Raw genomic sequence first — 14464 nt, forward strand, 5'->3', positions numbered from 1 at the left:
TGCAAGAAAATATTTACAGTATCGGTTGTGTGACTAAAATCATTTTCATTAACTTTATATTGTAATTTAGCGTGTTGTTATATATTTGTGTATGTGTATATGAAATCATAAACATAGGAACATTGCTGAGGCAACATTTAATAATCCGATTAAAGCTTGAGCTAAAAGTGATTCGCCATCAACAGTTATCTCTGATTTTTCGTAATTGATGTCTCCTTAAATCTCCATTGATTGAAATTTAATTTGACAAGTAGGAAACATTGTTTATTATTATTTCTGTTGATACTTTTGATGGTTTATTAGCAACAGGACTTTCACTTGGTCTCTAACTGATTACATTGCTTGTTCTGTAGTAAATTTGTGGGTTCAGTTCAATAAGTGAACAGTATACCCAAACCGTGGTTATGTAACACAGGTCCGGTTCAATGAATAGGTAGAATGTAAATAGCTGGCGTCTAACTCTGTAATTCTCCTTTAACAAAAACAAGTCTCTACGTTTTCTATATTCAGCTTTTTAAATATTTCTCTTATTCATAATCTCCATTTTATTTGCCCCTTTTCTTATATCTAATTTATTTCTTAAAATAAATTTAACATATGTATATAATTTATGTCAGGCATATTAAATTAATTTTTGCTTTCTTAATGAACTGAAATATTTTGCAAACAAAAATGAGCTTACAAGTATATGCGCTTTTATGTATGAAGTTTAATAGCTATTGGAGATGAGGATAAAGTAGCTTCAGTTTAAATATTTAACAGCAATCAAATTTACCTAATCAAATAGACCGAACTATTCACATGTATAGGAAATGAGGTGGCAGTTATTGTAATTTGAGTTCTCACGGGTAAATCAAGGTATGTACCTGTGTATATTTTAAAGTCAAGTTCGCTTTCATCCCAATATACACAAAACTTAGTAGTATATGTTCATATGTATGAACATGTCAAAAAAATACGTGTGGCACTCAGGGACTACCACGGTAAAGCTATTGCATAGCATTTTTATCAGCTTATGCAATTATAGTTATTTATTTATTTTTTATGCATTATTTTTTTTCTTTGATATTAATTCAAGTTTTTTTTTTTTTTTGATATTAATTCAAATTACACTTTTTAAGCGTGGAGATCGATAAGAAAACAAATTTTTTTCTTTTATTGAATAAATGAGAATTTAATATTGTTAAAAATATTTTTATTATCTTACAATACATGTAGGTTATTTAGGAATTTTATGATTGAAACTATAGGTTTATGGTAACTGAAAGAAGAAACATAAGTTTGACACTTGATATCCTCTAAATATCTCAAAAATACCGCGCCAATGGTGGTCCCCTATTTTGTTGTGGATCATTATTAATTTTCAAAATCATTTTTTCCGAAAGAAAAGTTGTCAATCACTCTGATTTTATCAGCGAAGTTGATGTTAAAATCACCAGCCAAGATATGTAGAAATTTATTACCATTGATAATCCGATTGAAATATGTATATAATTTGAATTGTATTGTTCAATTTAAACGAGATACTGTTCCAAAAGGAGGCTTTTTATTTGCCATTAAAGAAATTGTATCTTAAATATTATTATTTTTGAATCACCCTGCTCTTCAATTGATTTATTTCGCTTGAGATATGCGAAAATGCGCCTACAAGTATGCAAACATTTTGCGCATACTTTGTGATCGTGTTAGGTTTATTTCCGTTACGGAATTACTTGATTAGGTCTCCGCCCTCAAAGCTCGCGATAGAAGCTATGTAATAGCTTAAAATTATTTACTTTACAAGGTAAATAAAAGGTAAATATTTTATCTCATCAAAAGATTCATAATTAAATTAAGCTGTGTCGGTGAGTTTGTAAAACAACTTTATTTACAAACTTTTGCAATCACAAATGAACATCTGATAAATATAAAAATACTCAAATAACATCACTGCAGAGAAACAACTGTTGCTCCAAAAGGATAGACTATGCTTAGCGTACAAGCTTACAACTTTGCCAGTTGCCAAACCAAGAAGTGAATGTTTACTTATGAAGCTGCTTTGATTATCCTCCTCACACACGAATGAAGCAGATACATACATATGTTTGTGGAACGATAAATTATTCTTCCATCTGTTATTACTACTGTCCCATTCCAAATTCGTATACTTTTAGCTTTAGCTACTTAGATGTCGACATTTTGCTAGAGTTTTCTCAAAAATGCAAAAGGCACCGGTGCGTATACGTAACCTTGCAAAAGCGTCAGAATAAAGTGACGATAGCGATGTAGCAAATTACTTTCAAATATAATATAACGGTCAGATTACGTTTTCTTTAACATTGAGTAATACCATTTATTTAGTATAAAAGGGATGTTGAAAACATGTGCAAATGCTTACCAAAGTTTTCATATGAACGAAATTATATAATAATTCTACAAGTATTATATATGGTATAAACAGCTGAGCTAAGCAAATATCTCAAACTTTTATTCTAGCAGGTCATACGTTTACATATACAAAATATTAACGTGTGTAAATGTCACTTAATCTTAAGTCATAACAAATTCTACAGTCTACCGTCCAACGACAATGTTTGCTTCGATTCACCAACTGAAACTTTACACCACACGATGGTCGCACATGTCACAATGTCAACAGCAAACACATTTGAAATGCCTCGCCAAGGGATGTAATAATGACCAAAAGCACAGCCGTGACGTGACATTTACTCATCCACTTACGAATTACGGTGTCACTCTACCCGACCCCATAATTAGTGGAACACAACAACATTAAGTGTCCGAAGGTAAATTCCAGCAGGTAAACCAATGGCATTATCTGCAAGGAGCTAAGCACATCCATCTCGCATTACACTTATGCACGCAGCTTTCGTCGATATCGGTTGCGGTGTGGCCGCTGTACAGCTGGCTACAGCGTGAAGAATTACAAATTCAGATACATCCATGCTCATAATGAAATACCAGAACACACTAACAATACTGCAGTGGAAACTTATAGGGTAAGCGAGCAAAACACGGTATAGCTTACCAGACGTTTGAGATACTCTTCGTAGACAACTAGGTACAAGAACTTATCGTTAAAGCTGCTTTGATATTATTAACTAAGTAGTATTAACAGTTCGGCAACAGTTAACTAAGTAGAAGGGTCGACCTATGGGTTGAGTAAAATCAAAAGGCCTCGTTAAAATAATCCTACTAACTGTCTACTGTTGTTCACCACCAATATATAGAGTTCGATAAAAACTTACTTAGGAACAGCAAAAAGCGAGAGAAAGAGAGAAAGCGAAAGAGAAAGATAATTATTTTTGATGCCAATACCAAAACCGTTATTAGTCTTCAAGCAAAATGCTTGCTTTAATATCCGACCCTGAAAACACCATACGATGCAAAATATTTCTGTAAACATCACAAAAGATCACCCTCTACGAAGGTCTACTTTATTCCACACGTTAATTAAGATTGGTATGGACGTCAAACACATTTCACATATACATACATACATAAGCATACATACACATATAAACAGAGGCAAACGAGCTGACAGTGGCTTCAGTGTATACTTACCACAGTGAGTGGATTATATCCCACAGTGGTTGTCTTGCGGAACGGATTCGAGAACGGCAGGTCGACATTCAGCAATTTTCCATTATACAAATCGACGACATAGCGTATATGCGAATTTGTTTCCGTACACGAGTCGATTGCATACAAATGGCCACAGACGATGAACATTTCACCGAATTTGCGATGATCCAGAGTGATGTTGAAATTATACTGCATCTTCAGGGTGTCAGCGTCGAGCTAAAATAAATTGTACAAAAACACAAATCATTATTAATTTTAATTCAGGTGAGCAGTAGGGCAGGGCTAGCATTAGACGAAAACAAATATTATATATTGTTGGGAATCTTAAAAAAAAATGAATATTTTGTGGACAATATAATATTTTATGGTAAAAAAGGACATATCTCTGAATCCCTTAACCAGGTTTTGCAGTGCATAATAGTCAAACAGTGTAATAGGACCAATTTTTTTTTGTTTTTGTTTCTAAATCGTTAATTGAAAATTAATTAAAATTAAACTGTGCTAAAAAAGTAAAAAAATACAGATTCTGAGAAAGAATTAGACTTAAATTAAGCTTTCCTCATATTTTTAGTTTTTTATATTATATATATTTTTTAGAACTCCGCTGTCGATTTATCGATATCGCTTTCACTCCTACCTCTCACTCTGCTTCCAGTCAAGGGTAGACCAACTAAAGTGCACTAATTTTAAATGACCCTTTAAGTGAGTAGGTTATAAAAAAACTATAATTCTCATACACCTAGAACTGCTTCCCATAATAAGGAGGTATACTCTTAGTTAATACAAGCATGAGTGCTAGTATGACCTCATCTCATACTCCTATATACGTACACATAAGTCTTGCACTATTCTATTTACTTTCTATAAAAATGTGTACATCCGTTTATATTTTTCTAAGGAAAATGGAAAATTGCGCAGAAGATTACCATTATGAAATTCACCGGCTTGTTGAGTGCACTTCCTTCCGAATGTTTTAGAGTGCATAATGGCATACTTCAGTTCTCTTCGTCCGCAACACTCACGCTCTTAGCTACAATTTCACTTACTTTATTCATACGTTACTTTATAGCTTATTTCCTTTAGCCACAAATGACTAATATGATGGCTAAAGTATAGAGAAACTATAGAGCAAGGCAAAGTTCTCCAAACACATAAGCGAACATAGAACGTGTGAAAGGACAAGCAATGTTATTCTAAGAAAGTGGCTACAAGGGCTAAGAGCCTTTTATGTGGCAAATTCATGCAGTGCAATTAGAGGCGCAAACAACTGGTGGGTGATGCTTTGCTATTATTTCATAGTTACATATACATGAGAAGCTTGGACTCTTGAAATGAAAGGCTCAATAGGGATAATAGAAGCTCAAGCTAAAGATGCTCAAGCTGAAAGAAGCTCCTGCTAAAGTAGAGCAGGAGTACTTTTACATGACGCAAGTATATGATGATACGCAAAGTCGCACAATTCCATATTCCACGGCTGATGCAATGTCAAGGTGTATAGGAGATGGCACCACGACAAACTATATATAAATAGTTTATGACATGCTTCTGGCATTTCATAAAAATACTTTATACTTGAGCACATACTCCAAGTGGAGCAGATAATAAAAGCATATGTCACCTTGAGGAAGCGCGCCGTTCTAGAGAACATGCCACAACGCCAACTGCACACCTGTCAGTTACGGTCAAATGCAGCAAAAATGAAGTTCAATTTTCTTCGTAGCACTGAATACTACGAGTGTGTACACATGAGTTTCAAGTGGTGTCGCAGCAATAAAAGTGACAATCAAAATTAATGTCACTAAGTGTGTGTGTTTATGGAAATGTGGCAGCAAATAAGGGTTTATTAAAGATGAGAGTACTCGTACATATTATATAAGAATAACCCATAAAGTCACAAAATCGCCTTGAAGTAAAAACTACAGACTACAAGTAGTATCTGTAAGCTCGAAGGGAACGAAGACAGTGACATAAAGTGTCTGGAGACTGTTAGCAAAGCTAAGAAAATTTATTTTTCATTCCGATATCACTAATGCTGGCAACTTCAAATACTTTAAATTAAATTGACAGTTATATATTGAAAACTACTATAATTAAAATTTTGTTTTAAATGCCTAGGGCTTTTGATTTTTTAAAATAAGAAAAATTTCGATTTCATAAAAACTCTTACCAAACCTTCAACCTCAAATCGACGTAAATATGGCTATATATAGTACCTTTTGTAGTACTTCCTTAATCTTATATATTCTAAATGTTCGCTGGGATTATTCAGATGGATGTGTTATTGTAAATACTCATATGTAAATATATTAGAATATGAAAATATGAACAAAAGCTAACCTTGGCCACCAGCGTATTGTTGGAGTCGTAAGTGCTGTAGATCACCCACAGACCAACCTCATCCACGTTGAAGTCCATGTAATTGTGGTCAGTGGAATAAAGTCTATTGCCAACAGCAGTGCCGGCATATGGCAACGGTGTTACTGTAATGACAATACAAACAAGCAAATAAAGTGAAAGGACAAGATAAATGAATAAATGCATACAAAAGCAAAAGTGTCGTATGAATATGCGCAAATACGATGATTGTTGAATGCATGCTAATATATAGGAAATACATACAATTTGTCAGGAAACTCTTTACACATTTAGTTTAACGATAGTGTTTTGCTCTAGCTTTATATTTAACACTGCTTTCTCTAGTCAATGCAGAAAACGCTTCACATTCACTGCAACAATGATCAATTATCCAATAGAATAGAATATTGAAATGACAGTATATTTTGTGTCGAAATCAAAATTATGCTGTATATTAACGATGGCCCAAGCAGAGTATGGCGGAAGGCATTAACTGCGCTTGAAAAGCGAAACGTCGTTTCAACAGTAAAATTTGGAAAACTATCAGTAATTATTTAAGGCTGTATCTCCAGCCGAGGAGTGGGAAATTTGGCATTTATTGAGAACACTATGAATGTAGCACAATACCTACAAATTTTTCGCTACAAATTTGAAGACAAGTGCATTTTACAACAACCAAAAGCCAACATTCAAAATTTTATCAAGTCAATGATCCAAAGTATAAAAAGCTACAGGTACGGACTTGACTTCTTTATAAATGTGGCAAGGTAATTCGTACCCCAGCTCTGATCTTAACACCATCGGAAATGTGTGCGTTTAGCTAAAGAAAAAAGTGGCAAAAAAGGAGCCCAAAAATCGGACAGCACTAAAGTCTGCCATACTCGAAGAGTGACATAAGATCCCATTGGAATATGATCCACCAACGTTGGTGCATTCCATGAAAATCTGCCAAATATTAACATTTGCTTTAAGTTTATATAATAAATCATAAATTTAGAATAAAAAACTAGTTTAATACTTTGTGCAAATATTGATATTATTAACTAAATACATATTGTTAAATTGTTTTCCATTAAAGAACTTTTTTTAAACTATACAAATATATATGATTTACTTTTATTTCAGTGTGAAGAGTGAGTTATAAATAGCTATAGTGGTTGATAATTAATGGATGGACTACAGCGGTATTCCGGGAATATGTAACAATATAGTTTTTTTAAGCAAGAAAGATTATTAGCTAAGGGCCCTTAAAACTGGGTTGATTACACATTATATATATTGACAAGTATACAATATCATACATAAATAACTTTATATGTAACAACAATAGGCAGCAATTTACTTACTTATTTTCTTCATTGTTGCCAAGTCCAATTTAACGACCAGATCGGTATTGAATTGATTGTAGTAGAATGACCCGTTATAGACGACATGCGCATTGCCCTATACACGAAAATGAAATACAAAAGAAAGACTTAAAAACTAGGATAGGTTACATTATTTCCAACATTTCGAAAAATAATGTATTTCTGCACTTATGTTAATCAATTACTCAAAACTAAATCCGTTTTTCTAACAAAGTGTTGAAAGAATACTCAACTCGATTTAATTTTCTTAAATTTTAGCTTTAACTTTGAAGATATTTTGGTTGTGGTTGCTTGAAAACTCTCCAATATTTACTTTTATGTAGCAATAGCACATTTGAAGGCATCATTCTTTAACAAAATTCGGTCAATTGGAAGAAAACAAGCCACTAAAGATTTTCATTAACAATTTTCAACAATTTTTTTGTACAATATATTAATCTATCTTTAATTCCATTCTACAAATATTAAACTTGAGTTATGTGCGAGATAAGTCCTGACTAATTAGCCTCATATCAAACAACACCTTAAGTGTGTAAAGTTTAAGGTTTAACTCAACGACTTTTATCTCTTACTTTTTCATTTCCATTTTCCTATACATTCCTAGTTGTCTATCTATGTACATGTAGAGTTAGTTAGATCAAGAATCGCTTGGACTCATGTTGCTTGTGATTGTCACTGAGATTGTTGATACAACAAAGTGATTGTTGTTAGCATTCAACCATATCGTCAACACCACAGTGTCTGCAAATATTTGTAACCACTCGACCACACTCACATATACATAAATTTACACAGTTAAAGAAACAAAATATTTGTTCAACGAAAAAGTTTTACGAGAAAAAGTTCTTGCTGTGTTCAAGTGACGTGACAATGCATTTACAACGAGTTATGCAATCACAAGCATACACGGTCATGCATGCGAAAGCCAATTTACATGTGTATTAGTATGGATGTATTTGTCGCTAGGAATACGTCAAGTTAGCCACTGGCTAGTCGCTGATGTGTGAATTAAATTTAAGGAATTAAAACTTTTCTGAAAAACGTTTTTTTGTGTTGGCAGTTAAGGTTTTGCTTTTCGTTAAATTTAGCCTTTAGCTGAGCTTTTTAAGGCTTTTACATATTGTAAAGATTCATAAGGGCTTTAAAATTTTAAAATTTGATTAGTGGATGGGAAAAATATCTTTATATTGAATTTTTATCGGTTTTCCATACAAGATCTTGATTTTGATTGTTCATTTTGTATGGTAGCCATATGCCATAGTGATTCGATAACGGCGGTTTCGACGAATAAGCAGCTTCTTGGGGTAAAAAGAACGTGTGTAAAATTCTAGGTCGATATCTCAAAAACTGAGGAACTAGTCACGTATATACATACAGACGGACATGGTTAAATCGACTCAGCTCTTCACGCATACATATGTATTTTATAGCATCGCCAACGTTTCTGTGTATTACAAACTTCGTGGCAAACTTTATTTAATCTGTTCGGTGTATAAAAACCTAATGAACAAAAATTACTTACTTGAAAACCCTCTGGAATGTTGTACTTCCGACGTGGCGACAAATTCATGCGGTACTTCAACTTCGTGGGATATTCATACAAGTTATGCGTGTCATTCTCTTCGGTGACGTAGGTTTTTTCATGGTCAATGTCCGCTGAACTAACTGGATCTTTTAACCAGCAACCGTACATCTCATTAACTGACTTATGGAACACTGGTTTACCAACTGCGTACAACAACCAACCTAATGTGGACGAGAAAGAGGGAGAATGAGAAATCGACAGCGAAATTTCAGATTTAAACATAAACAGCTTTTAGTTCACATTTGAGAATTAAAAATTAGCACTTACTCTTTTGCCTCTTAGGCAGGCCAGGGTAGCTATAATTTCCGGTGGCTTGAATTTCGAAATTCGAATTTATAGAATCCTTACACTGGTACAGGCTGTCAAAAGAATAAAATTAATTGCTCGAAATAAGTCGGAAGTTATGAATATTTAATGGACTCGTAGATGAAAAAAAGTGCGCAGAGGCATCAATAAGCCGATTTAAGTAGGTGCGGGGGGAAGAGGATTTTTTATTAAGCAAAACGTGAATGGAAAACAATGAAAGTGGACAATTAAAGCAAATAACAAAAGGAAGAGGAAAATGATATAAACGAAAGGTAATTTGTTGGAAATCTGTGTGTGTAAAGGTAAATTGAATTTACGAGTGGAAGAGCAGTGCTCAGCGACCACATGGGCGTAACCTCAAAGTTATGACTCCTGTGAGCAAAAACAGGTGTACGAAGTAAAAATATAACGGTTGAAGCGCAAAATTGCGAAGTTTAAGCTTTTTTTGTGGTTACGTAAACGCGGTTAGTTTATACTCCAGAGGAATAAATGAAAGCCATCGTAAATTTTAGTTTATCTCGAGTGCGCGTATGTATGTGTGATGACCATCACCGGCGGCAAAAGAAATAGTTAAACCAAATGGACCTGCATAAATTTTAATTATATTCTTCACAGATAGCACGATCTAGCAACAAAATGGCTAGAAAGTAATGAAGCAGTGGCATGTGATACAAAAAAGTCATGTTCACACACACATACTCATATATAAATGACAAACCTATCATCAACTGTAATAGATATGTAAAAAAGAAAAAAATATATATGTCCACATACATACGTGTATAAGCTTGTATGCGATTAGCCATCTGAGCGTGGCGATAGAAATGCGCGGATATAACGGTAAATGACACCATTTACCAGCTCACTTTTCTGCGCTCTTTGAGGCAATGGAAAGCGATAAATTGTGATTTTTAATTAAAAAAGGCGGAAGCGTACAGCTACTCTTGGTTGCTCAACTAACACACATACATTTGAAAGTACGTAAATTTGAAGCTGCAACTATAAGCGCGAAACAGAAACGGCAAAGCGAAAAAATGCCAAAAAACCCTTTCGACTACAACAAAGCAAATAAAGCGTATGTGATATTCAACGGTGACTATAACATTCAACGCCATTCACTTCTCGTGCACTCAGGTTGCTTTCGGATTTGTTGTTGTTGTTTTTGCTTATGCTTTTTTGCAATCTTGTTAGTCAGCAAACTTACCTTGGATCTGGACATTGCTCACACATGGGACATTCACTTTCCGGTGGCCGCTGGCCGTAGAATTTAATTTCCTTTCCTACATATGGTATCTCGCTGTTGGGATCTTGCGCTGAAAATAAAAGCCACACAATGTTTACAGCCAACTCTTCCCGCCTTTTATGCGGGCATAAATCTGGTTAGCACACTTACGCGCAATTTCAAAGTTGACCATAGTTGCATTCATTTCATTACGCGCCACACAGTAGTAGTAGCCGAAGTCGTCTTTCCGCAAATTCGTGATGGTCAAACGCATCGTTGTCTTAAAGCTAAATGGTTAAATAAATATTTGATCATTTCGCTTCACAATTTTCCATATATTTTATATGTGTAACAGTGCGTACCTGTCAGTGTATGTTTCGATCTGGTATTTATCGCCCGGATCCAGAGTTTTTCCATCGTAAGCACGCTCCCAATACTTGATTGCCTCGGGGAACGCTTCTACCTGTAACACAAAAATCTCTTTACCCAAATCAAAAAAAAAAAATCGTATGAAAACAATTATATTTATATTTTGAAGATACCAATTTTCCCAACTGTTGGCTGTGCAAACGAATAGCTTTAATTTTTTTAACTTAAAAAGGGAACATCATCAAAATTTCGGATAACATGTGACATACACAAATTCTTACAGAAAGGTGTAGATGCAAAGCCCTTGCCACATATGTGACTAATTAAGATTTCTCCGTCATAGCAACAAATGAACACTTGTCTCAGATGACTATGAGAATCATTTACAGTTTTAAGCATTGCTTGCTTTCACGTCAAGCAACACATAAAACAAATTCCAAGGGAGTACTTTACTGCACAATTAATTTTATTTCTTGTAATAAATGTAAAACTGACACCAACGCTGGTTATGGGACACCACCGACCAACCAACCGAACATGTCGAGACATAAAAATGCACAGACGAAAGCATAAGCCCTCCAAGTGACAGAGAATTAGACAAACAGAGAATTGAAGGAAAAGCTGAGCTCAGGAATCGCATAGGCCTCTACAAAAATACAATGTTGAAAGTGCGAGTAATCCACGAGTTGAGCGCGACAACAAAGAGTCTTCGAGTGCAGAGCAAAGACATAATCAACGGTGTGTGTTGCTTGTATGCTTTGCTGTAGGCGACCACCAGTTGAATTGCGGGTGTCTGAAGTAGTTGCGACAATGCTAAGACAGTAAAGCAATAACAAAACATTTTTCATCGTCACGATTAATTAAAATTTCTTCAGGTGTAGTAGAGTCATCTGACTAATTTTCTGACGAATGTTTTGGATGAAGTAGCTTTTCATTGACAAAGTTTTATAGTCTCAAAGAGAGAGTAGATAGATAAGTATCGATTTTCCTGCTTACAGCAAACCATCTATTTGGGTGAAATAACCTTACGTATGAGCACCGAAGTTGCAGGTTATCTAGGGTCTTACATGTAGATTTATGTGTCGTAACCATTATCTAGTTGCACCATTTTCATTGTCCCTAACACTCTGGTTTGGAATGTGAGTTGTCGGCTACGAAATTATTTCTCTCTCGTCTTGATTTTACCTTTGTCAATTTGTTTTTATGCTTGCTCAAGTTGTCACTTTTTCTACACGTTTTTGTAAGGCTTGTTGACTATGTTGATGCTGTCATTACGGCTATTAACCTTTCTTGTTAAGCGTGCTGGTAAATTGGCTGCATCACTTAGCAAAGTGCAGACATGCGTTTGCTTATTTTTTGTGAGCTTTCGTTCTTCTTTCACAAACATTTTATGTGATTTAGGATGGGGAATTGTGCACACTTTCAATCTCAATTACGTGAAATATCACACTCACATGATGCGAAAGTGATGTAAGACATTTGTATAACGAAGGGCAAATTAGGATTAGTGAACTCACTTAAAAAAAAGTTAGGTTAATTTAAAGTCTAAACAAATTTTTTTTGATGAGAATGTTTAAGCAAACATGCTATTGATAACAGTATTTTTCTAAACTGCCTTAAATATTTACTTTTAAGAAATGGTTTTATTCTTAGAACTACTGAAAACAAATTTAGTATACAATTTCTTTTCTTCTTACGTGTATACTCCGAAGCCTTATGTAAGTTATAATATCATATGGTCAAATCTGACATGGACTAGTCCATGTAAACTGCTTGCGCAAATCGAATCGATAAATTTTTTTTTTTGTGTTCGTGTGAAGTTTGATCTTCATATCTGCATTCTCGTGTATATATCAGCTGTTGGTTTACGACGCGAAAAGTGTGTCTGGGGATTTTTACCATGGAAAAAAATGGAACAACGAGTTTACTTGAAATTCGTGTTTTTAGTGGAATTATGACTATGGAATCGTTAAAAATATTAGAGAAGTGCTGTGGAGGTCTACTTTATTACGAACACAAGTATTTGAGTGGAACAAAGTATTCAGCGACTTGCCTCATGCGGGTCGTTCATTCACCTCTAATAACAATAACATCGAAAAAATTAAAGAAACAATGCTTTAAAATCATCGTGTTGACATAAGAGAGATGGCAGAGGATCTCAACAACTCAACTCGAAGCTGAGGCGCCTACATACATCAAACACATAATTACTGATGAGTAGACGTGGATTTATGCATATGGGGTCGAAGCTGTCCAACAATCTAGCGAATACCACTCTAAAACTGAGTCCAAACTGAAAAATCTAAAATTCTAAGAAGGCACTGAATACCAACTCCGTCGATGCCTGTAACAAGTGTTTTATGCGTTGTTATACTTAAAGGCGAAAATGAAAATTTGTATTAAAATACGTTAAAATGTAAGTATTTTGTTAGTCTGGCTCAAATTTGATCCGATGGGATATCGGAACCCAATGAAATACAATATTTCACCAAAAACAACTACCCATATCCTTTTTGGTTAAAGTAATAATTCATAATTCAATACGTAAAAAGACAATACTATTGTACAATATAATAATACAGTATAAACAAACAATGAAATTAAACGAAAAACACACAACTCCCACAAAATCGACCACAATTATTTTATAATAACCCCAATTGCGCGATCGTCGGCAAAAACTCATCAAATAGCAATCAATAGCTGCAGTTGCAAAAAAGTAGCGCTAATGTGGTGTAGCCAACCGCGATTCATATTTATATTTGCACTGCAAGTAAGCGTTGGACTACGCCAAAATTGCAGAATTAATTTATAGTTCAGGCGTAAATGTGTATGGTTAGACAACAGATATTAGTTGATAAGTAAATAATGCATAATTTAATATTTGTTTTTGTTGGTAGAACTATTCCACTTGTTTATTTTAACGGTATTTTCATTTAGCAAAGTTTTTGTTCATTGCATTACAAGTTAAATTAGCTGGCCTTTTTTGCCTTCTGGTTTTTATAGCTTGATGTAATTGTGGAATAAAATGCAAATTGAACTTGTATTAAATAACAATTAAGAGATTACATTGAAACGACATTAATACCACTCTATGGTATTTTGTTGCGGAATTAAATGTGAATTTAAACTACAAATGTGGAATTTAATCCATAACTTATAAGTACTAATATGAAAAAAAATTAAAAACATTTAAAGAGAGGAATTAATATGTCAATAGGGAGAGTCCCCAAGGAAAAAATGAGCTTTATTTGCAAATCAATAAAAAAAATTAATTAAAGAAAAATGTAGAACAGTAAAAAACTATTTCTGTGTTGCTTGTCAGCTGATCGGGTTCAAAAAGCTTCCGAACGTTCTGGTATTTTTAAGAAAAATTAAGAGCTGGGCAATTTTCTGTTCTGTTCAGTTTTCCTTTTACCGTTACTGACCCTAAATTTTCAGCATGCAACTCATATTTTATTTTATTTATGGGGAAATATTTATTCGCTAGAAAGTGTTAATATCTTTCTAAATTGTCGTACTCACCATGCATTCGAGCGTTGCACTCTGTCCGTACTCAGCATAAATCATTTGTCGGTACACGGCAATCATTGGCGAAACTATAAATGAAAAGTGTGTAAAAAGAAAAGAGAGAATTTATATTTTAGTCAAATAGAATCATACACAGCATATATG

At 34.1% G+C, this 14464-nt stretch overlaps 1 protein-coding gene across 1 annotated transcript in view; it reads right to left on the bottom strand.

Annotated features, from left to right (window-relative positions):
- The window catches only part of LOC106616261 (uncharacterized), a 37081-nt gene that overhangs the window by 2124 nt on the left and 20493 nt on the right, over positions 1-14464 (bottom strand). The window contains exons 9-17 of the mRNA XM_014232878.3: positions 14315-14388; positions 10783-10883; positions 10592-10707; positions 10403-10511; positions 9160-9251; positions 8830-9053; positions 7287-7383; positions 5923-6065; positions 3565-3801 (exon numbers count right to left, since the gene is read on the bottom strand). Coding sequence (XP_014088353.2) covers positions 3565-3801; positions 5923-6065; positions 7287-7383; positions 8830-9053; positions 9160-9251; positions 10403-10511; positions 10592-10707; positions 10783-10883; positions 14315-14388 — 1193 coding nt within the window. The remainder of the gene's footprint in view (positions 1-3564; positions 3802-5922; positions 6066-7286; positions 7384-8829; positions 9054-9159; positions 9252-10402; positions 10512-10591; positions 10708-10782; positions 10884-14314; positions 14389-14464) is intronic.

Source organism: Bactrocera oleae, chromosome 4, assembly GCF_042242935.1.
Source record: "Bactrocera oleae isolate idBacOlea1 chromosome 4, idBacOlea1, whole genome shotgun sequence".
Classification (NCBI taxonomy): domain Eukaryota; kingdom Metazoa; phylum Arthropoda; class Insecta; order Diptera; family Tephritidae; genus Bactrocera; species Bactrocera oleae.